Raw genomic sequence first — 24,204 nt, 5'->3', positions numbered from 1 at the left:
AGTGACACATGCCAGGGAAAGTGCCATTGCCATGTAGAAATACTGTTTAAGTATATAAGGTAAGTCACCCCTAGAGAGTGCCTTGTATGGCCACAGGACTGGGTGCTTAATATCTAAAACTTATTTTATGAAGCACATTGGCAATAGTATGGCCTCATAGTGAAAATCTTCTAAAACAGTTTTCACTATATAGGTAAAGCTGTCTTTTTCAAAAAACATGCCTAGATGTGGATTTACCACTTTTCCATATCTAAGCTTTGAAGAATGGTAGAGCAATGAGTTGAAGATATTTTTCACTTACTTGTGTAAAAATCTACTTCAATAGTGAAAGTAGATTTTGATAACTTTAGTGGAAAAGTGTTCTAATTGCTGCCTGTAAACAACCTAGTCTTGAACTGGTTTGCCCTTCTGCCCTGCTTCAGACTCCCAGTACAAATCCTTGACTGACTTCCTAACAACCAGACTTGACAGTACTTGTCCACTGGGCTTAGGAAGGCAGTGGTGTTGTTAGCAGGGATTTGCTATCTGTGAGTGGGACAGGAACAGCAGAACTGCGGGCAACTTTTACAGTTCTTGCTTTGATTTGAAAATGCCAAATGGGGATGTCAGAAATTGCAACCATTGATTCTCAAGGCCGCCCTATAACTTCTGGCTGCATTTCCATTCCCAGCTTGAAGGGCAACCGGTTCTGGTGTTGACAGAAAGTAGGATATCTCATCTCCATAGGGGAGTGGCTAAGGAAGGTGCCAGCCCTCCTGCTGGTGGGGCATGGTTGGCCATTTTGAATGAGAGACTCTTGGAAGGTTTCCAGTAAACCAATAGAAGAAGTGCTGAAAAGAGAAGTGGAGATATAATGAGAAAATAATCAAGATTGGGAGTAGGGCATTTTCCAATCACTAGCTAAGCCACAGGATAAGGCTGGCAACTCACCCCCACCTCCACATTACTGGACTTAAAAATAAATAATCTTGCATATAGAAGACTGCTGTAAAGCTGAAAAAGGATGACAATGGTCTCCTTACTCTTGCTGGTAGCTAAAAGACTGGAATAGCAATCCAAGGGTCAATTGAGTGGCCTCCTGTTTTCTGTATGTTTCCTAAATTGGTTTAGGAATTTGACTACATTGTTTTCTTCACTTTAAAATGGTTAGTATTGCTTGGGTTTAGTACATGTTTCTTTTGGAAAGTCCTTGCTAATTGGGGCTTAGCAGAATTTCTCTGAGAATTGTGTGAAGTTTTAACCAGTATGTTTGTTAAGTTGGTGAGAGTACCCTTTTTCCAAATTAATATCCCATGCTCTGACAATCACCATCAAATCTGTATTTCACTGGAACACATTATCTAGTCTTTGTAAGGGTGCCGTAATGCTGTTGAACTCTATCAGATATACTTGTTCTCTTGGCAGAGCAGAGTGAAGAATTCATTGTAACTGTGTACTGTTTCACATTATTACAGGTGCTGAAGCTCGCATCCCAACTGCACAATGAGAATGTACTTCTGTTCTCCATTACAGCTTTCTTTCACTTTTTTATTTTTTTCTGAATGCCGCTTACTTCTTGTAATCAGTAGTTAGGACCACAGTGGGATACTTTTGATTCTCTGGATGCCTAAACTGGAATATACATATAATGCACTGACATTTGGTCAAGTAGGGGCTCCTCATATACAATGGCTCTCTATAAATCCTTTGCAGCTTTAAAGTGCTGTGAAAGAGTAATCTCCTTCGTATGATTGGATTCAATAATACTTGTTTGCCTCACATGAACCATTTCTGTCAGTCTGCTTTTTTCCATCCTTACCTCCTATATATCTTCCTTGCCATAGTTTCCAGATTTCAATAACCATTTTGCTACAAGTTCCTGATTTGGCACAGGTGCTTCTTAAGACTCACTCTAAACTTTCTCACTCTCCACTCATGCAGCCTCCTCCTGCTGCTGACAGCAAACGTACCAACTCTGAGCTGGAACTCTGTTGCACTTGTGGACTTTGGAAAGTAGGAACCATGGTCCATAAGAAATGCCCTGTCCTTTCCTTCTGTGAATTTTGTCCTCATCCCTGGTCCTGTTCTGGATCTTGCCTTGCTGAATAGATGCCTCTATTTCCCCTGAAAAATTGATAACAATTTTTTGTATCTCATGTTCTGGTAAGCAAAACATCTAAGAGAGGTTCTTTGGGATGGAGTTTCCTGAAAGAGTTCTTATGTTTATCCTACTATGAATTTTAGACGCAACAGGTATCTATATTCCAGCCCATGATGGTCCTACAGACTACTAGTCTATCAAAATATCCACAGTACCATTCAGACTTTATGTTGTATGATCTACAACAGCTGGCTACTATGTCCTGTACTCATATGAAGAATAGTACTGATGTTTGCTGGATAAGAGGGAGTTAGTTTGATCTCTTCTGTTTCACTGCAAGAAAGGGATCTGTTGGGGTTTGTAACGCTTGTGCTCTGTAGGGCTATTCTTTAAAGGAAACTACATTGAAGAATGTGCTCTGTTCAGTGATACCCAGTATAACTATGGTAATTTTCTTGTTTTATGCAGCATGGCAGTCTATTACTAGACCAATTCCACAGTGCCATGCTGAGGAACAGACTTTGTATATCTGTGGCAAAACAAAGATTCACTATCAGGTGCTGCATTGCTTCATCTGTCCAAGGCATGTTTTAGGAGCAAGGGTCATTAATTACAAATATATGGGTGTGGTAATCAGAAATCAGGAGTGAAAAAACAGTTACAAATATACATATCAATATGAAGTTCAAGGGTTGTCGTGTCTTACCCATATGTGTAGACATGATCACAAATTGGTGTATACAATTACAGGATTTTATGTAAAAGAAAATGTGTCTGAGAGAATTGCCTGGCAACATCTAAAGCTCAGTGATGCAGTTGCACATAGTAAGAGAACCCCCTAACAATTTCTGCAACATTTGTGGAAATGCCATAGAACTGTGCCTGTCCAACCAAAATGGCCCTTTATTGCATACATTAATTAAGGTGATAACTTTATATGAGCAATCATGACTGTCTTGTAGCTCAATTTGCGTAGATGCTAAAATGTCCCTATATCCTAATTATCAGTTAGAGGGCATCATCCTACCACACCATGGTTGTGACTACTGTGGACCTTGGCCCAGAAACTGTTAGTTTCATAGTGGTAGGGGACTACAGTCTGTACATTATGCTACCAATTGATACCCAATTGGTTGAAATAAGTCAAGAAAGACAGGCAATATCTCCAACTAAATAGAAATGAGAAGCTTCTTATGTAACCAATGTTTTAGATTGACACAGACTCTCTTTTATGGCAAATACAGGTCATATTGCCAAAGCATATAGTTATTAGTACATAGCCAGACTTGTGTGCGTTCATCTAGGAAATAAGTGAGGTTGTAATGTCATTGGTAGGTAGGAGGATATTTTGCTTTGTGCAACTGCGAGAGGAATGTGCAATGGGCTTCTGGGGCTGGAAGTGTTGATGTTGCATTTCTTCATCTTCCCAAGGCATTTTTTAGGAATTAGGGTCACTGATTACAAATATATGGGTGCGGTTAATCAGAAAGCAGGAGTGAAAGAGCAGTTACAAATATACATATCTATATGAAGTTCAAGGGTTGTCATGTCTTACCCATATGTGTAGACATAATCACAAATTGATGATATATGGACATTCATTTCTCCAGACACTATTGCATAATGTAGCAGTAAGTGATTTTTGATGACTTTCTGATAGGTACATTGCCTTTAATTGTAAAACCTATGCAAATAAATATTGTGAGGTGAACTCACAGAAGCATTTATGAGTACAGTAAGTAGCACTACATGTATACTCTTTCACCTATTATTGGATGTCTTTGTGATATCATCCAGAAACGTCCAAGGCCCTAGTAGCAAAACTGAAATGATGGCACTGTCCTTTCTATTTGTATTAACTGTGTATGGATCTTCACAGACTATTCCAATTGTCTTCCTGTTTTAGATGTTTTGGGGCCAATTTACAAATGCTTGCACTACTTTCCATACTTTTAATTGCTCTGCTAACTTACCTCCTACTCCCAAGCCATGCATGGGAGTGGTTGGATGAGCACCTTCTCTTTTTGGCTACATTCAACATTATCAACCATTCCGTTCTCCTCCAGCATGTCTTGAACCTCAGAGTGCTAGGCACTGCAAGAGAATGAAAGAGTTACTTTATCTCTAATGGCCCACAGTACATTGCCATCAGCTGGCGAATGGAACCAAAAGGCTCCACAAGGTTTAATGCAAGGGAGCCTTATCCCTAACTGCTTTTGTACTACACTTCTGAAGTTACTAAAGCCAAGAAGGGACCTAAATATTAGTAAATTACTTCAGCTCACAGTAAGTCCAGCACCACACAAGGCTAACCACTGGTGCTGTAACACCCACCGTAGAAGGTAATAGAGATTCAGACATAAAATAAACCCACACATGAAAGAATATTAAACTTAATTATTTCAAATAGTTAAACATATAAATAATTATAATTTAATGTTAACAAAAATATCTAAAAATAATACATGTGTATTATTTGATTATAAACTAATTTAACCTTTTTGAGATTCAAAATTTAATGTAACATTAAATTACAATGATACATAATTAAATTACTTTCAATTAATTCAGTACCTCGTTGTAAATAGTTATTAATGCTTAGTAAAAAATAATGTAACTATCAGCATAAGAAAAATATTTATGGTAATGAACAATTTCATTCAGATTTCAGAGAAATAATAATGTTACTTTTTTCTTTCGTTCTACATTTAAAATAAATATATAAAATTAATTTACAATAATGTTTAATATTAAAGTATTTTTACTAACTTTTTTCAAGTATAATAAACTTTATACATTTCCCCTATACTTTACCATAGGGACATCACCACACTCGAGGAAGAGATCTCTCCTTATGGTAGAGTATAAGCCAGAGTTCCCTGTATGTTGCTATTGCCTCAGTCGGATATGTTTGTGCATATAAAGTGTGGGAGTTTTGCACTCTTTGTATTACCAAATTGAGTCAGAACTCCTGCTTGCATTTGAATCATGCATGACAGACTGTTGGGAATGAGGGCAGTTAAAGGAATGAGGTAGTTTACATAGACTATTTTGCATCGTCCCAACAGAAGAATGGAATGTGGAAAAGGATGTGGCTTAACGGCTAGTGTGGCAGACTTTGAAGCTGGGTAACCAGGTTCGAGTCCGACAGGAGGCTCTAACATCCTGTAATTCTGGGCAAATCAATTAATCTCCCCGAGCCTAAAACACTGAATGTGTCCTTCTGTAATGCAACTGATGCCCATGTAAAGCGCTCTGATACCTTTGGGTCGAGTCACCTATATAAAACTGCAACAAAAAAAAAAAGTGGGGCAATCGCAGACGTACGAAATTGAGATTGTTAATGAGACAGACCAGACTTGAAATGAAAATCCAATATTGCTACTACTCCATTCAAGATATGGGTACTGTTGCTTTGTATGTTGAAAACATTGAGGCAATTTTACCAGCACTAGAATGGTACAAATGTCACAGATATTGCAGAACGGGTTTAAATTCTAAATGCCACAGAACAGTATGGGCTTCTGCTATACTCTTAAGATAGGTGTTATTCATTTAATTAGCATCATGTTTTGCATGAAATGTTCTTGCTTGGTTCTGTTGTCCGAGCTAATTTGAATGTTTGCTTTTATGTGTATATGTTGGGCAGTTTCCCTTGTGAGCTTTGCTAGGCTTGAATGTATATAATAAATCTATTTACCTTCATGTTCGAAAATTGTTCTCTTCATAGTCGTTGTATTGTTCGTTGAGAAAGTACACTAGTGTCTTAACATACAATAGCTATGTGAGAACAGGTTTTATTAGGTCAGGTTAGGTTAGCGTAGTTAGTGTATATCGTAGACCAGTATAAGTAGGCAAAGGTAGGTTAGGTTAGATAGGGTAGGATTGGTTAGTTTAAGGAGATTGTAATGTACAACCCTGACCTGCCTTGGTGCCCAGTCTGGATCCGAGACACAAGTGACAGCAGGTGACTACTGTGGATTGCAGACTGGTCAGTTACGGGTAGTGTACGATCCATATACCTTGATGATAGATATAAAATGGGGTGAGCCTTTTTTCTTTACACATTAAGGAAACTACCTATTTATCTCAGATATCTAAATATATTAATCCCCTTGGGGAAAGCTATTTGCCTGTATCACAAGCAAATCTAGAGCTGTATGGGAAGACCAAACTCACCTTTGTGAGTAGGGTCCTAAATCTTTCATTATCAAGGTATCAAGGTATGAAGCAATAGCCCACCATATTGTTCTTTTGGAAACATTTCTGATTAATGGGTATAGTGCATTGGTATGCAGTCTACCGTATCAAACGCAAGGCTGATGCAACAACTGGGCAGGCGCCCATATGTTTGTGTGAGGCCTGTTGTTAGTTGCTAGCCTGCAGTCTGTAGAAGCTGATGATCTCCAGGTATGTTACTTCTGGGTCCGCTACTGTCAATATGAGCTATTACACGTTGTAGCAAATACTAACCAACAATAACACAATGAAAAGGAGCATACAATTATTTAATCAGTATAGTTCAATTATCAGCATTAGGTCAAGTTCCATGTAATGCTATGTCCACAATTAGCATCCAATAACATTCCTCGGGAGTCTTGCACATAAATTCAAATCCGCTTTATTGACGTTTTTTACAATTGCACATCAGCCCGGCCAACGCTTTCATCCATGCGGACTTCATCAGGGTTGGGTTATTCTTCAATTCCTAGTGTCTCGTGGTGTAGGAAAAAGTCAGAAGGTAGACGTCTGGCAAAGGTTTCAGATAATATATACAATGATAAAGTACCCCTTTATTCAATCTCACTCATCAGTGTCAGTATTACGAATCACGAGCAAATGGGCCATTTTGATTATTGCTGTTTGTGTTCCCGCGCGTAAGCACATGGCGCCATTTTATAATCAATGAGTGGAGCTGAGTCTGATTTCAGGTTTATATTGGAATCACAGTAAGTCCCCCAGAACTCATACTTTCCCTGCCCTGTGTATAAGCACTTGTTCCTTTTCTCCCTTGTAACTCCCCTGCCCTTCTCTTATCTAGTCAAATGTCCCTACTATTTTCTCCCTCGCGACTGAAGAGCATGTGGCATTTTGGCCAGAGCTGTCGACTTGAGAACTGGGGAACCAGGTTTATTCTCGGTGTCAGCTCAACATCCTGTGATTCTGGTCAAGTTACTCAATCTCCCCGTGTTTAAAAAAGATAAACATGAATTTATGTAATGTAAGCGGTGCTAATGTAAAGTGATCCAATACTTCAGGGCCCTGTTCGAGCTATATACAACTGGAAACATAAATAAATAAACTACCCTCCTTTCTTCAGCTAAAGCCTTCCAGTTTCCATTCTTCCCAGGCTGTTTTCTTTTTCCTACAGTTTCCTCCTCCTTTCTGTACCCCTTTAATGTACTGTCTAAGTATTGAAGTCCATATAATACACTCCCATTTGTACCAGCACCACTGCCTGTGGGACCTATAGTTTTGTTTTAAGGTTCATAAATATGGGACCAAAATTCCATCATGCAAAGTACTTCCGGCACTACAAAACGCTATGTATTGCCAAATGTCAAACTTTGTTTGGGACCGGTTTACATCAAATTTACACTGGCGAAACAAGACTCTGGTGCACTTCATTTAATGCTTGTACAAAGCACCCATATTCTGCTTGGCCCTAATTGCAGTATCCTGTCCTAAACTGTACTTTGCAGGGCTATCCTACAATCAAAGCAAGTATCCAGCTGAGACCCTGGGGGTGGGCGGCAGTTCATCTGAAAAAAAATTTATCAAGTCATCCTTTTCATCAGTGTGGACGTGTTATCGCACCAGTGTCACTTTACTGACCCAGCTTCTTAAGAGTGTTAAAGCACAGCCACCTCGTATCTCATTGTTTCCAAACATCCTCTTGTCAGAAAATATACCAAGCTTACCCCCAATTTATGTTTACATTTCCTGGGTGATTAACGCAGTGCTTAATTTGTAAAAAAAAAGAAGTGCCAGGGCTCTCTTCAGGAGGCCACTGCATCTTACATCACCCATTGCCCCATCAGTGCTGCAGTGATGATAGTAACAGCACAACTACTAACCATTACACTCCTGCAAGCATGACAATTCAGACAATTTCAAGCCTCCAGAGTTATAAGAATGGCGTTGGCAGAAGGTAATAGTAATTTCTAATGTAAATTGAATTATTAATTACCTGCTGTTGTGATCATCTCTAAATTAGCCAGACAGCGCCACCTTGTGGCTGACTGTCAAAAGCACCGGTGTTGTCAATTAGGTGCCGTGCCGAGCACCAGAAACCACAGCCTCAAAATAAGCACTGGATTAACGTAAGATAATTCCCATATATTGGTTTCACGTTTCTTTTTGTTATTATAAAAGCACAACATGATCACTGACCTCAAGCACCTTGTATTTTAAATTACTTTCATGTGCTAAATGTTGCATATTCCGTAATGTATCATACACAACTGCTTTTCATTTTCTAAATCGTGTACATATATTTATATGTGTGTGTAAACATAGGTGCAGTCACCCATACCTACATACTGAAAGGTAAGCATAAAGTTGCAGAGCGTTGACAATTTCATAGCTCTGATGACATATAGCAGGGTAAAAAGATGAAAAATCCGCGGGGCACCCACGTTTGTCAAGTTCACTGGAGAAATGGCACAAGGCTAATCAAACAACCATTGGCAAAGCAAATATGTCTGGTACCTAACCTTTTGGATTTGTCGGCCCTCCTTGTTTTTTTCAAAACTCTAATGTTGGGGAAGCTGCTGAACCCTCCTTAATAAAAAAAAATGGCTGAAAGCAAAAATATATTTGGGTCTCAAAAAACACACATTGCCTTGTCCATGGCACTGAAGGGACTGGCTTTTCTGAGCGTGCTCCTTATGAAAGGGCAGAATGTTTCCACTCACAGTGAAGTTAGGCAGTGGCTCAAGTGTGACCCATTGCTTCAGAGAGAGAACAAAAGTGTGAATGACAGACCAGTGGATGAAGAGGTCTGTCTGAAAGCCCTACTCTAAGTACATTATACATGGGTGGTACCAACACCGGTGATATGACTGTGATTTTACAAAGGAGTAACAATGCATCATCTGTGGGTGCTTAGGTTCTGTATCTGCCTGGAGCAAACTTACCATCTAGCCGTGCAATGCTGAAACACATTAACATTGACAAAGCTAAAAGATCTTGCATTGTCAAGAGCTTTTGGCTTTGCCAATGCTTGTTTGAGACTTATTTTGAAAATGATTCACTAGGTTTTCCTTTTAATAGTTATACATTCTATTCTAACACATCGTTCATAACTATAGTTATCTTCTCAAGTTTGAATCCGAACAAGGCTGTCCCAGACTTGCAAACTTCTGTGGTCTCTAAATTTAGTATGACTAATTTGGATAATACTATCATCTGTTATTTGCTCATCCTAGAAATGGCAAAGCTGCAGTGGAAAACACTACATAAAATACAGGTTACCGATATTACCCATTTGGGCTGATCGTCATATGTATTTGTATACCTAAGTTGAATTTAGGAGGACAAATATCCCATGGCTTATGGAATAATACCACAATATTGGGGTTAAGCTATTGATCTGTAAAAATATTTACTCCAAAATACCTACTACCAATGTACTGTAAAGGTAAACAGATGTGAATTTAAGAATAGTAGATACATACTTCACTATAATACCCAGTGGCGGTATCTACTGAGTAGTTTTGTTAAGTCTATGTTTCCTTAGGAAATTAATTTTTTTTGGTTTGCTTATAACTTTGGCGCAGTTCGACAAATATTCATGAAACTTAAAAAAAAAAGTTACATCTGCCTCACCACCTTCCGGTTAAGTTTCAGGGTGATCTTTCAAGCGAGGGGCAGAGAAAATGGGGTGGGTCTCAAAACACATTTTCCCCATTCATTTTTCTATATGAAAATTGAACGGTGATACTGTAAAAGATTCTTAACAGAATTACACAAAAGTTTGTAGAAAACTAGATATTGGTTCAGAAAGTGTGCTTTTTGTAATTTATTGTAAATCCGTATTTTTGGAGAAATTAAAGCTAAAAAACGTTTAATATTTCATGTTGCAGAGGATCCATGGAGCCGACAGAACTCAAGATGAGAGCTGATTGGCTGTCACCACATCAACAAAGATGTGGCGCTAGCCATCTTAGGACTCGGGGAGCGGCCCCCTGCCCAAACCTTGTTAAGGCCTCGGGAACTCCATCCCTTGGGGCCCGATACTTTTCAGTGTCCTGGGGACCCCATCACCCGGGACACTGCTGTTTTCTGCCTTGCGAGTGTGGGCATACACTGCACACTGTCTCCTGAAGGGCGAACATGAGTTTGCTCCTGCCTAGTGGGAACAGATATAAAACACTGCTCCCGCCAGGGCAGGAGCAAAGGAATGGTGCCAGCTCCCTCATGCACCCAGTATGGTGCTGTCCACGGTGATGGCAGGAGCTGCAGGGCCTTGGGGTTCTCACCCCAATAAAGGTGCCTTGTGGGTGCCCTTGGTGGCACCGGGGTACTCATCAGCCAAGGCCACAGGGGCCCTGGGGCTCCGCCTATGGCACCCAAATGGAGCCAGGGCACCCACATGCCAGCTCCCACTAGTACCCACGATGGGTGCTGGAGCCTGGAGATCTGGCTGGAGCTGCAAGGGCTCCGGGGCTACCCCATGGCCCCAAAAGAAAAATGAAAGATGTGCCAGGTGGACCCCAGGACACCCAAATAAATAAATAAATAATGATTGCTAAATGAGCAGCAGGAGCTGGTAATTTATTAAACACTCCTCTCACAAGGAGGTCCACATAATGCCCTAGGGCTTTATTTTTACTAAATATTGTGAGGGGCTGCAGGGAGAGCTGAAGCCTGTGCGTAGTGGGGCGGTTGGGTTCCAGCTAGGAGTGGAGTCAGAAGTCTATGTGTTGTGAGAGGTAGGGCTCTTACAAGGGATTGGGCTCAAGGCCAGGCCCTGTGCCAAACCCCACAATGCCCAAGGCGATCGACATCTTACTTTACGTTTGAAAAACAGAGAAATTAACCCAAAAAAACAAAGATTAAAGTGATGTTATAGTTAGGAATTGTGACAATATGTCACTTTACATTTTTTTTAAAACCTTTGAAATCACTGAAAAACTAAAGGTTAAAATGATGTTGTAATTAGGTGAAAACATCAGTTAAAACTTACAGTTATAAATTAAAGAAAAACCTGTTGCAGTTATTTCAAGTAACTATAACTCACGCCCTCTCCATGCACTCCTAATTACCTCAAAAATTACATCACTCATTACATGTTCTATGACACCACTGAATACATCACTGCAGCATCTGAAATTATATTATTGATGAGAACACTAAATGGCGGTGTGAGTTACAGTTACTTTAGGGAATGCGTTATTATATGATAATTTCTTCTTGTGTGATAAACCATTCACAGACCATACCTAATCAAGAATTCAAAGTGTGATAACAACCTTCTTCAGAATGACATGTGCATGGGACATACTGGAGCAGGAAATTGTCACATAATTATTTCCCTGCCCAATATTAATGTGCACGCAGGAAATGTTACATCAGGAATCGGAATGATTTTGTAAATCATAAATGTTTCCATCTTTGCAAGTATAGTCAAAACTTTATCCACCACTAAATGATAGTCTATGGCCATAGTACATACAGTGCCTTGTGATGGTATTCACTCAGGGTGAGTTGCAATTTGTATTTCATCACAAGCCAGTGCGGTAGCTCCAACAATAGAGAGACTTACTGTTTCCCTATTTGGGAATACAAGTCTGGGCCCAATTTTTGGATGTCCCAGGAATCCTGACAGGATGCGTAGGAAGACAATTTTTGGGGAAGAGGAAGCCTCACACACAGTTTGTGTCATGCTTCATCATCAGCAACCTCTCCTCACCTTGGTAAGACACTACCTCCTTGTGGACTCAAGTGAAGGATGGAGTTCTTAGATTAAGATCTGCGGGACAAATGGAGGGATCCAGATTAGGTAAAAATACCTTGTGGTTCCCCGGTATATCACCTTTAATAATGGGGACCTTAGGTATATCAAAAACTTGTAAATAGGGAAACAGTTCAGTTTTTCTATAGTTAGAGCTACCTCCCCCTTTCCATTAGTGTGTTAAAAGTCGCAATTTGTAACCTACCTGATGAATATTGAGGAGGCAGGTCGAACTGCAACCCACCACCAATGGTAATTTTGTGAACCGACCATTAATAGTACATAGGTTGGTTATAAAAAATAGGAATTGATTTTCAAAATGTAGGAGCACAATTGCAACCACTTTTCAATTCTTAGTGCATCTCGGCCCCTATTGTGAGGCTTTCTGAGCAACCAATAAAGAACATAACAAGACAGAACATTAAGTTGTCCTGAAGACTTGATCTCCGGGAGCCTATTAGCTTTCTCTGGGCTTTTTCTTAACTTCCACCACAAGCACCTAATGAACTTAAGAGAAGTCATGCAGCTTCTTATCAACACTGTTTGTCACCTGCTTCAACTTGAAAAAGTTTCCCCTAGGGGTTTATCGTATAAATAACCAATTAGGAGAAATTCATATTGGCCTACTGCAGGGCCTAAAGCCACTTGAAGCTTTTTCTTCACAGCAAAACCTGAACATAGAAGCTATCCAGGTAGACTTACTGTGACTCACAAAATATTTCTGAGCATGTTTGAGTTCTATTTGGTGTTAATCCCCTCTATGTGTGAAACTTATTTTAGGTTCCCTAATCCAAAAATAAGAAATGTTCACATCTATTTTAATTCCCTTGTATTATTGTGGAAATTAAGTAATATATGGATACTGTTTTTATACAATGATTACTTATTTGGATTGTTTGCTGTTAAGTTTAGACTGTATGTCATACTTTCAACCTTTGATGCTTGGAACAATTACCAAATGGGAGATCCAGAGGTTTCTTAAATTGCATTTGCCCCTCATCTATTTCTGAATAGCTAGAATTGGGTGTTGTGGAATCTCAGTTTAGGGGCAAGAAGACTCTTACCTAGTGACTTTCTTGTATGTTCGTAGTACTGTTGTGCCACAATAAATTTTTTGGGGTGACTTTGGTGTACCTTTAGACTCAAACCACTGATAACTGCCGGTGGAGAATAATAAGCCACGCTACTAAAGACGAGAGGGCAGCTAAACGAGTCAGGAGACTGAGCCTGAATTACTGCAAATGCAGAATGAAAAATTGCAATAATATTTACATAGCGCTTACTACCCGTGACGAGGCATTGAAGCGCTTTACAGCGAGTAGCATACTACTCCGGAACCCAAAAAAGATTAGTGGTGGATTAATATAGGGAAATATGTGTTCATTTAATGGGAATGTTGTTCTTGCTAATAAATGTGGTATATCAGTTCCTGTAGAGTTATTTCCAGGTTGTTAAAGAGTAAAGCAGAGATGGTTGTCAGTTAGATGTGCCAATGTCACTGTGACCTGCAGATTATGAAACAAAACAAAAGAGGGGGGAGTACTGAGCGCATAGCAGAAAGATTGAATCATTTTTTGATCTCATATTTATTAGGTACTGGTTCAATAGTGTAATTTTACTGGTACTGAGTAATTCACTCTGTTTAATGATGTGCGATATAAGTAAAGCTATCTGTCATTCAGCTTAGAAAAAAGCACAATTAATTTAGAATGCATTTGCTTTGAAAACCTCAACATCTTAAAATAATTATTTGGCGAGGATTTCAGGCTGAAAAGGTTTGTAGAGGTTACATCAAAAGCAGTACACTGGAATGTATGCAGTATTTGATAACAACAAGAGGATGCTAAGAGGGGGGCGTACAATGAATGAAATGCAAAGCAGATGTTATTAGTGCTGCTTCTCACAATAAATATAGGCAATATAAAACACAGCGAACAAACCATACAGTATGAGGTGTTTGAGAGCATATAGAAATCAAGATCAAAAATGTATGTTTTGTCTTGTTTTTTGTCACAATACATCCAGAATGTGATTTTTCGAATATTGCAGAGACCATGCCACAGTCTCAGCATTGGGGGAGAGGGTGGAGGGCAGAATATCTTCCTAGGTTTTGTTTCAAACATGTATGCTAATGGTTACGATGTATGTAGAGCCAAACTAAAACCAAAAGCAGCTTTGGTAAAAAAAAAAAACCACCCTGCTCCCTTCATCTCCTTGCGCAGTCTCTCTTTCCATCAATCCATTCTCTTGCTCTTCTACCCTCCTCCATTTTCTCCATCTCTATTCACTTTCTCGTTACCTTTTTCTTCCCTTCCTTTCTTTATCTCTTGAAGCCTCCACGTGCCTGCTACAATTAACTTCGAAGATCAGGGAACAATGACAGATGTGCCAGGCGCAGCCTTGTGCTTTCAAAACTGGCCTCCAAGGGGCACCAGCCCACCGGGGAAATGCCCAGTGGACTAAAAGGCCTGCCCGACCCTGGATGTCTTCCCATGAATGCATGTTTGCAAGCAATGCAATTATGTTCTGTTTTGCCATTTATTAGGAGAAAACATATTGATTTGCTTGTGAAGTGGTTGGAGCAGCCCTATTCCTCCTTGCATTGATTTCCTTTGACATCCCTATACGCCTAGCAATACCGCCCAGTTTGGGAGACTACGATCTCGAAGTCCTTCTAATGCGCATTGACCATCCAAGGTGGGTCATCATGGGCTGAGAAGTGGTGCTCCTTCTGCAGGTGTGAATATTTGTAATTTGTAAGGAAGTTAATATAAAAGCATTTTCCCCTCTGCTGTTACTTGGCCGCTGCAGATGACTATGAGAGGTTCAAGAATTTGCCTCAAATTACAATGATGTGCTTTGGTAAGATGTTGTTTTTTCTTGTAGTTCTATGAAGGACCAGATACTCACTCTCATTTGATTGGAACACATTGTGGCTCTGTGCCTCCGCCCGCCATCTATACATTTGGGAGTTCTATGACAATTCAGTTCCAAACTGATTATAGTATGAGCGGAAGGGGCTTCCTCTTGGAGTGGAATGCAGTGCAGGCCTCCGTGGGACCTTTACCTACCATAGCTCCAGGTTTGTCTTTAAAACATATCTGTATTTTCCCATGATTTTTAGCAGTTCTTAGCAAATTTGCTATACTCTAAAAGGTGAGTTATGTATGGGTGCATTGAATGCCTTTATTGAGAACACCAGGTTCAAAACCTGGTTGCTCCCTTCTCTGATGTCAGATCACTGGAACACCTAGTTTGTTTCTCGCTGCTCTGACACCAAGGCTTTGAGCAATAAATCCCAACGCTTGGCTCTCTCACTGGGCAATCTGCCAACTCCTGAGTCTCCAAAGACCCAAAGGAGGAGGAAGACTGCAGGTGAGACTCCTCTGCCACCAGCTGCCATCAGGACAGAGGTTCTGCGTTTCTCCCTGGTGATTACTGCTCATTTGACAGGCATTATGCACAGTCCCCTGGCTGCAAGAATTTTTCCCCAGTCTTATGATGTATTTTATTTAATCTTTTTTGTGTCTTAAGTCTTAAGTGTTGCCTTACGTACCCTTGGACACATTCAATGTGGATAATGTTGCTTCCTTGTGGAGTATGAATAACAGAGAAGCCCCCACCTATTCATAAGAATATGTAGTAAAAATAGCTAGTGGCCATTCCCTACGTAGTCCATCAAACATTATCTCTCCGTCTATTGATCTGAAGCAAGGGAAAGTTAAAAAAGCTACAGAAGTGCAAGAAAGATATGTGTGCACAGAACTATATGCTCAAAAGCTTACAGACAATCTGAAGGCTCACATTATCCCTTAAGGTGACCAGATTTTCAAGGTGCTGGAGGATAAGAGATTCAGTAGAGGTTTCAATAACATTGCAATAACATGTGCCTGACACTGGTTGCTGCTGGGGAGTAAGACTGTACTTGAGCATAGCAAGAAATAACTCAAACGGTTCAAAGAATTAGAGAAGAACCTGTTAGAAAATGACACTGTGGCAGAAGGAAAGGCTGCCCATGGGAAAAGAAGCAAGTCAATTGCAGAATTCAATCTAATTGAGCTGAGAAAAAAGCTGATAAGGTAACTAAAGATATAAAAAACTTAAATAACGAAAATGTATACCCTTACCTAGTAGATGGCTTCATTACCCAATCAGAATGCACCTCTCAACAGCAACGACACACTTTGGAAAGATATAAAAACTGTGGGCATGATTCCCAAACTATACTTTTTAGTACTATAAAACATACTTCCAAATGTACACCGAAGTTTTGCCTATACTTATATGTATGGAGTACTCCTCCACGACTTCATAGTCTATACATATGTAGGGCATAAATATTAGTAGTAAATGTGGGAGGGACACAGGGAAGTGTGTAGGAAAACGGGCCTATTTACTACCAAATGGGATGGATGTAGGTAGGAGTAAAGAGGAGTTAAAGAAGGTGGTGGGGTTAAGGAAGGACCATCACCCACCCACACAAGAGTATGCCGATTGCATTACTCTTGAGATAGAGACATGTAATTTACAGTCGGAGTTTGTGAATACCAAAAGTAGTAAATTTACGACAAAGTGTAAATGGACACAAAAGTGTAGCTTACCTTTGTGAACCAGGCCCTGTAACTCTCTCTGAATCATCGGGAGACTCTTAATAACTCAGATTGCTCAGAAGGAAGTTGTGCAGGCTCTGTGGTGATAGGACAGCAATCTCTTTTGAGGAGAGGCCAGAGTGGACGAAGAATCCGGGATCATTACAAGAACTTCCCATCAGGAGAGAGGCAAACCAGATGGAACGTCTACTGCTGGGGCCCAGACAACTCTTAAAAGCCTCTACATCGAATTTACCTGTTAGCCCAGAGGATTCCATGACTTTAGAAGGGCTAAATGTCACCGCAAGTGAGAAAGAAAACAATATACCAATGTTTAATCTTTCTAAATACACTCTGTCAGTGAAATCTCCCTTCTCAGCAAAGGACTGTCATTTGTCATCACTGATTTTAATGAGCTGCACCTGAAACTTATGCAGTTCTTTAACAGTTTTTCTTTTTCTTTTCCCATAATGACTACTCTCTGTTACCAAAGCCGCAAGACTGAGACCTTCTTTGGCTTTCAACCCGATAGTGTGAGTGAAGTACTCACATTTGAGAACTTGGGGCCAGATGTATCAAGAAAGCATTTTGCGATTTTGAAATAGCGAATTTTACTTATTTGCTATTTTGGAATCCCAAAATGCAATGTATGTAGGCATCACAAAATATTTTGCGACTCCTTAACATTCCCTAATATCGAATTGCAAATTGCGATTCGCTATTAAGGAATGCATTCCCATTCATATAGGCCCACAGGAATGAATGGGAATGCATTCGCAATTTGCAATTACCAAATTGGTAAACGCAATTTGCAAATGCAAATCCAAGGGTGCTACGGGCCCAAGGCCCCCCTGATGCACCCCCAGAAAAGGTAAGTGTGCACATGTGGCGCACACACATGACGTAAGGCATGTGTGCACCACATGGCACTTTGAAAAATGCACTTTTGTGCATTTTTCAAATGATTTGCACATTACCATCAACATGAAGTTAATGGTAATTTGCGATTCCAAAATGTAAAATCGCATTTCGTGAATGCTCCATGCATTGTAGTTAGGGGATCGCAAATTGCGATTCCCTAAATACATTCTCAATTTAGGTAATCGCAAAAATTGCGATTACCTATATTGCGAATGCAAAAAGGTACATACATAGCAAAAGGCCTTTTTGCATTCGCAAACAGGCTGATTCTGCGAATCGGCCTGTTTGCGATCGCAAAAAGCCTTTATATATCTGGCCCTTGGTCCTTAAAGATGTGAATAATCTATATAATATAACATAGCTCTGGATGAAAGACACTCATCGGTGAACCTTAAACAGCAGATGGACATTACAGTAAAGCAAGCTGACAATGGTGGTATGATAGTGATGCAAGCTATCGTAAAGTACAAGGCAGAGATCTACCAAGAGCTACACAATGCCCTACACTATGAAACACTATCAAGAAATCCTTTTTCAGAAATACAGACATCTATCCTTGAGAATGCTTCTCTATGAAGCAAGGAACTCTGGTTTCTCCAGTCAGAAACTGTTTATTTTTCTTAATAAGAAATCACTGAGGACACTGGTACTATATAATCTTCAAAAGGTCCAAGGAACTCGACTAAACCCACCCGGTAGGCCCATTCTAGCAGGCTGTAGCTCAGGTTTGGGACACCTTGGCGAATACAATGATCTTTTTATAAAAGGCTTTTTCCCCCAAAATGGTAAGCTATGTCAGGGATAGTTTGCACATGACCACACTCATTGAAGGCCTGCCATTCGATAATGAAACAAACTATTTGCAGCAATGGATATTGAATCATTATACACAAATATTCCCTAGAACAAAAGTATTATGGTCATTAATGCCCCTTTGAATACTAGACCAGTCCCAAAAAAGAGTGCCAATAAGCCTCATTATGTCCCTCCTGGGTATAGTCCATACCAGGAATTACTTTTTACTTGATGGATACTATTGTAGACAATGTATGTGGACATCTAGGGAGGCAATTTTTCCTGCATATCTCGCAAATATCTTTTCCGACAATTTTGAAAAACTCTTCGTTTTTTTTCCAATAACTGTACTTTTTACGATCACATCAGCTTTTGGTGGAGGTAAATTGATGATATTCACTACTTGGCATTACTTACTATTGGTTGACTTTAACATAACTGTTGTGTCCTTGCTTCTCATTGGTCAGTACCTCCCTAATTCCCCCTGCCTCCACTTTTCTTACGGTGTTTGTCCCTGACCTAGAGCACAGACCAACTACAGCTTCCTGTGGGAAACACCTATTACAACGAATCTGTTTTCACGCGCTGCCATCGCAACGCGACTTTCACATCGCAGGAGGCTTGACATCGCATGCTTTTACAACGCATGCTAGTAATGCGCATAGACATTTACATCGCTAGCATTTACATCGGACAACGCATAAACGCTTTAAGAAGGCATGCTAGTAATGCGCATAGGAATTTACTGAACTGCAGCGTAAGCTAACTAAAGGCCTTCACAGGAAAAACCCCGCCATTTCCAAGACAGCTAAGAGCAAACACAGAGCCAGGGCCCAGCTCTCACCTCTGGGCCCCGGTGCCACTGCACCTGTTGCCTCAATCATACCTGGGGCAGGGGTGACACCGTTTCGTCCTTGCACTGCTTAATGTACACCAGCGGTTCAGTGTAGCTAATCTGACGCACAACTGTAAGGGCCATCCTGTGTAACTCAGCGCACGGCCCACCGCATAACCAAACCACCCCCCAGCAGAGTAGATTGAGGGGGCCTCACGCGCAGACAGGCCCAGTCAGGAGCCCTCAGGCCAGGGGTCCGCCGCTCGTGCAGAATGTCGTAGAGGGCGCCCTGGAGCTCGGGGGCCATTGGTACGCCACCGGGGGTTATCTAACAAAGGTCGAGTGGTCGCCCGTGTGACGCTGCACGACCTTGTTCTGCGCGTGTTGCCTTTTATAAACAGAATGAAGCTTTACCTGGCTTCGAACCCTATGAGAGACCTCACAAAACCCTAGTAATTCCCAAAGTGTTGATTTTAAATGTAGATGCCATCTCAGATAATTAATGTCTTGAAAGACAATAGGACGGATTAACACTTTTGACTGGCTCCACTGCATGTCCTTGGAGACAGTGCTTGGTGCAAACACCTTTCACCACTGGATAAGGAAATAGCATAACGTGTGCATTTGTAAGGCACACACTCCCTTCAGGCTTACTATGCCGGCGTTATATGAAAATACAGACGGGATATGAAAATACATTCCTGCACACTTTACGGACGGGAAATAATAAAACGGCGGTATGAACATTTTTAATAAAACGGCGATATTAAAATGTTTACAAATTACAGACGGGAAATGTACATTCCTGCCGACGTGGGTGTTCGCCGCGTGATTGTCATATTGCCCACTATGGATACTAATACATGTGCGTTAGTAGACGAGATGCAAATGTACATTACAGAGCATTCATCAGTGTTTACACGGTGTTATCAGTGTAAGGTGTTCCACAAGGCACACACATGTACGCATTATGCTCGGAATACATTTAAATTACAGCACAGACAGGCGTTATAATACCATTCATCTGTATTTAGATGGTGTTATTAGTGTAAGGCACACACAGGTACATTAAAAGGATGGATGTGTGGTGGATGAATTAGGGATGGGTGGATGTGTATGCGATGTAATGACGTGCGATTTGATCGTCGGCGATGTCAGCTACTTGCCTATAGGCATCAGAGCATTCGCGTAGCACCAACGTGCGATGTAAAAGATGGCGATGTATTGGACTTTGCGATGTATTGAGCACGTGGTTAAAGCACGCGATGGAAGGGTGCGCGATGTATCGACATACATCCGGCTTCCTGTCTGAGGCCAGTGTCCTTCCACTGGCTGCGAACTACTGCAGGTTACCATCCACTTCCTTCCGCTGTCTGTTGTCTTGCTCCAAACTTCCTTTTCCACCCCTTCTTGTTGCTTTCCCGTCATTTTGTTTCTCTATGCCACAATTTACTTACTCCCTCCAGCCCCTACTCCCTCTTCCTCCTATTGCTTGCTCCCTCCCTTGCTTCTGCCATCTGTGGTATTGTTTTATATGTGTGGCTCCATGTTATGTCCCTTGGTGCACTTTCTGTAAAGGTAGAGGGTGCTACAGGGACTTCAAATACAAGATTCCTGGATTTGCCCACCGTAGACCACACAGAGTAACGGGGGTTGCTTTTTTCGCTATTATTTTTCTCTCACACAGAACTTCTTATTGCCAGTTTTTACCCTAATATCTGGGTGCGTGGGTGTGAGAACACAGCCAGCAAAGAATATCTATTTAGGAATCATGCCAGAGGCAAAACCTGGGCTGCAGCCCTTGTTACTTTCTTATAGCTGGTAGTACAGAATCATTGATTCTCGTTTGATCGACCTGGGAAAGATGAAAGCTGCTTTGTTCTTGTAGACATCAAACCTGTCTCCTGCAGGGCATGCATAGATTTCTGCAGAGAACACATTAACCGAGTGAGCTACCTTAACAATCAGCTCCAAATTACAGCCATTTCCTTGAGACTTGAGGTGGTTGATATCATATTTTGAGATTATCCCAGTACAGAAAGCAAGTTTGCCGTGGCATATCTATATTTTAGAAAAGCCAGCCTGATGTGCCTGGCTCTGCTCCCAACTTTACCCACTTTTCAGAGGTACTGGCCTGACATGCAGCTGACCAGCCTTCAGCCGAATCCACCTATCCAAGACATCACATTTGTCTGACCTTGTCCCAGGCGTATCCCTGTGACATGAGATGGATTCTGTGCTGAGCATGCTTGGCTTTCAGAGGCAGAATCAGACATCTGATTGACTGTGTTATAGCCCTGCCTGACTTTCAGAGGCCGTGGTCTCACATGGGACTGACTCCCTCTAGCAACACCAGCATGGCATGTGACAGACTCTGCCTCAGCACATTCTCCCTTTCTGATCCACTGCTCTATCCTGTGGCACAGCCTGCTCTAGCCTTAATCACTTTTAGAGGCACTGACCTAATGTAATTAACATGCCCCAAACCTATCGACCTCACATGTGACAGTCAAGACCATGGGTATAGTCGCAACAATTTTCTTAGGGGCCAAAAGGTTCACCTGTGGTGTGACCGAGGGTCACATCGATGCCAGCAGGGTGGCAGTTGGGGCGTGAGAGGTGTAAGGCAGATCACGAAGAAGCAACACATGTACAACTAGTGGATGAATGGCACACAGGATTAATTTCATCTTCCGCACTTGACCAAAGTGCAAGATCCTGGGCAACTGTTTTATTTGAGTTGCCTATTGGCATTGTTGTCAGGGTGGTGAGGGGGGCAAGAATGTTTCTAAATTCATGCTTGAAAACTGTCACTTTAATGTTAGAAAATGCAATTCACTTTTATAATCTGATGTACTAAGGTGAAACACTTTTGCAGGTTAAGGAACTACACTTTTTTTGTATTTTGGAGGGACTTCATCAGACTTTTACACGTTTGTTGCAAAATGCCTTTAAAAATTAAAGTGTTCCTGAAATTAAGCAGTGCAGGACAGCTTCTGTGCTTTTTTATCCACTTCGGTTTGACTGTAAACAAAAGCTTGCCATTTATTTAACATCTTTATGAGTATTAGTGCTTTGTAAAGTAAACAGCAGCCTAGTGGTGCCATTCAACCAGCGGCCGCATGTAAAGGTCATAAGGGCTGCCCGTCTTGTTTGAGTATCACTGGTCCAGACTTTTGCATACCATCCCCATCAGGGTGAGAAACCAGTTCTAGCACTGATTGAAGGAAGGACAGCTCATCCGTCATGGTGGGTAGATAGGGGATGCACCAGAGCTCCTGCAGGCAAAGGATGATTGAGGCCACCATGGTTGAAGAACTGTGTGAAAGTTGGAACAGCAAGAGAAGAAGTACTGGAAATAGATGTGTGGTTTACTCAAAGAATTGCTGGTCAAGGGCAAACAATCTTTTTGCAAGAGGAAAACTCTGCCTGAAAGCTGGAAGAAATAAGACTCAAGGACTTCTGACTCCATCTGGCAACTAGAGACTGGAATGGCTCTCCAAGGCTGACCTCATATTGCCTGGAAGTTGCCCATAGAAAAAAGGACATATTTTCTGCACATTATGGGAAGCAGAGGGCAAACCAAATAGTTCTGAATCTGGCTATTAGCTGTTTTTTGCCATTTGTGTGCAGTAAAAAGAAGGCTTTGCTCCTTTTAGCTTATAGGCATTTTCCCAGTACCAACTTCTGAATTTTTAGTTTGTATTAATTTGCCTTCAGGGACCAATATTTCTCAAAGTCTCTACCCAAGTTATGTCTTAAATTCTGAATGGAATTTTGCATATTTTGCATGTATATGTCCCAAGGAAGCTTCCCTGCTTGTCTTGATGTTCCTCAAAGAGTAATAGCAAGGTTGCTTGGAGTGCTAGAGTGGAGGCTGTGTACACGGCAAGCTCTAATGAACTAGACCAGAGTTGGCTTGAGTAAATTCTAGGACTTCCCCCATAGACGCCCCACCACACATTAAACTCTCAGCCAGTATCCAAATACAATACAAGTGTCTCATAAATCAACTGGGTACAACTAGCATTCTTGAGGAACGATATTTTAAGTCATTCCAATTTCCTATTAAAAATGTATTAAGATCTATCATGATAATCATGGGTGGCAGATTCCTGTAGTCTACTAGGGATGACAACTGTAATTGACTGTCAACCAGTGATCCAAGTAACCACAATACGTCACTTGCTCCAGACTCTAATTTTATTTTTACCTTTTGTCCTGAAAACCATTGCTTTAGTATTGGAGTAGTTGATGGTTAGGTTTTTGTCTAGATAGTAGAAGTCTATTGCATCAGGTGAGCGCTAGAGTTCTATGGGTGCATGATCCAAAAGCACCATGCCATCTGCATAAAATTGTAGAAACCATGTTGGGACCTAATTTAGGAAGAAAATTCTATCACTCTGACAGTGCCTGTTTATGTGTGAAACATGCATTTCTCTCTTACTTAGAAAGTTAGGAACCTTGGGCCATATGTAGGTAAAACGTGTTTTGCGATTCTCTAATTGCAATTTATAGGGAATCGCAATTAGAGAATTGCAAAACGGAATGTAGTTAGGATTAGCAAAATATCTTGCGATTCCCACCTATTCCTTATTTGCGATTCCCAAATTGAGATTCGCAAATAAGGAATACCTTGCCATTCATTCCTATAGGCTAGAAGGCCCATAGGAATGAATAGGAAGACATTCTCAATTAGCGATTCTCAATTAGAGAATCGCAAATTGAGAATGCAATTACAAGGTTGCAAGGGTGTCAATAGGACACCCTTTTGCACCCCTGAAATAAACATATGTGCACATGTGGCACACATACATGCACTAAGGGCATGTATGTGCGCCACAGAGCACTTTGAAAAATGCAAAAAAGAGCATTTTTCAAAGAAATCGCAAATTACCACCAACCTGAAGTTGGTGGTAATTTGCGATTCCTTAAGCCAAAATCGCACAACTTGGGTGCTTCCTACATTGCATTTAAGGAATCGCAATTTGAGATTCCTTAAATGCATTAGCAAAATAAGGAATCG

At 40.9% G+C, this 24,204-nt stretch overlaps 1 protein-coding gene across 1 annotated transcript in view; it reads left to right on the top strand.

Annotated features, from left to right (window-relative positions):
* The window catches only part of CUBN (cubilin), a 1,289,359-nt gene that overhangs the window by 691,129 nt on the left and 574,026 nt on the right, over positions 1-24,204 (top strand). Inside the window, exon 39 of the mRNA XM_085631507.1 lies at positions 14,925-15,120. Coding sequence (XP_085487633.1) covers positions 14,925-15,120 — 196 coding nt within the window. The remainder of the gene's footprint in view (positions 1-14,924; positions 15,121-24,204) is intronic.

The sequence above is a fragment of the Triturus cristatus genome, chromosome 10 (genome assembly GCF_964204655.1).
Source record: "Triturus cristatus chromosome 10, aTriCri1.1, whole genome shotgun sequence".
Lineage (NCBI taxonomy): Eukaryota > Metazoa > Chordata > Amphibia > Caudata > Salamandridae > Triturus > Triturus cristatus.
This window is presented reverse-complemented; position numbering and strand designations above follow the sequence as displayed.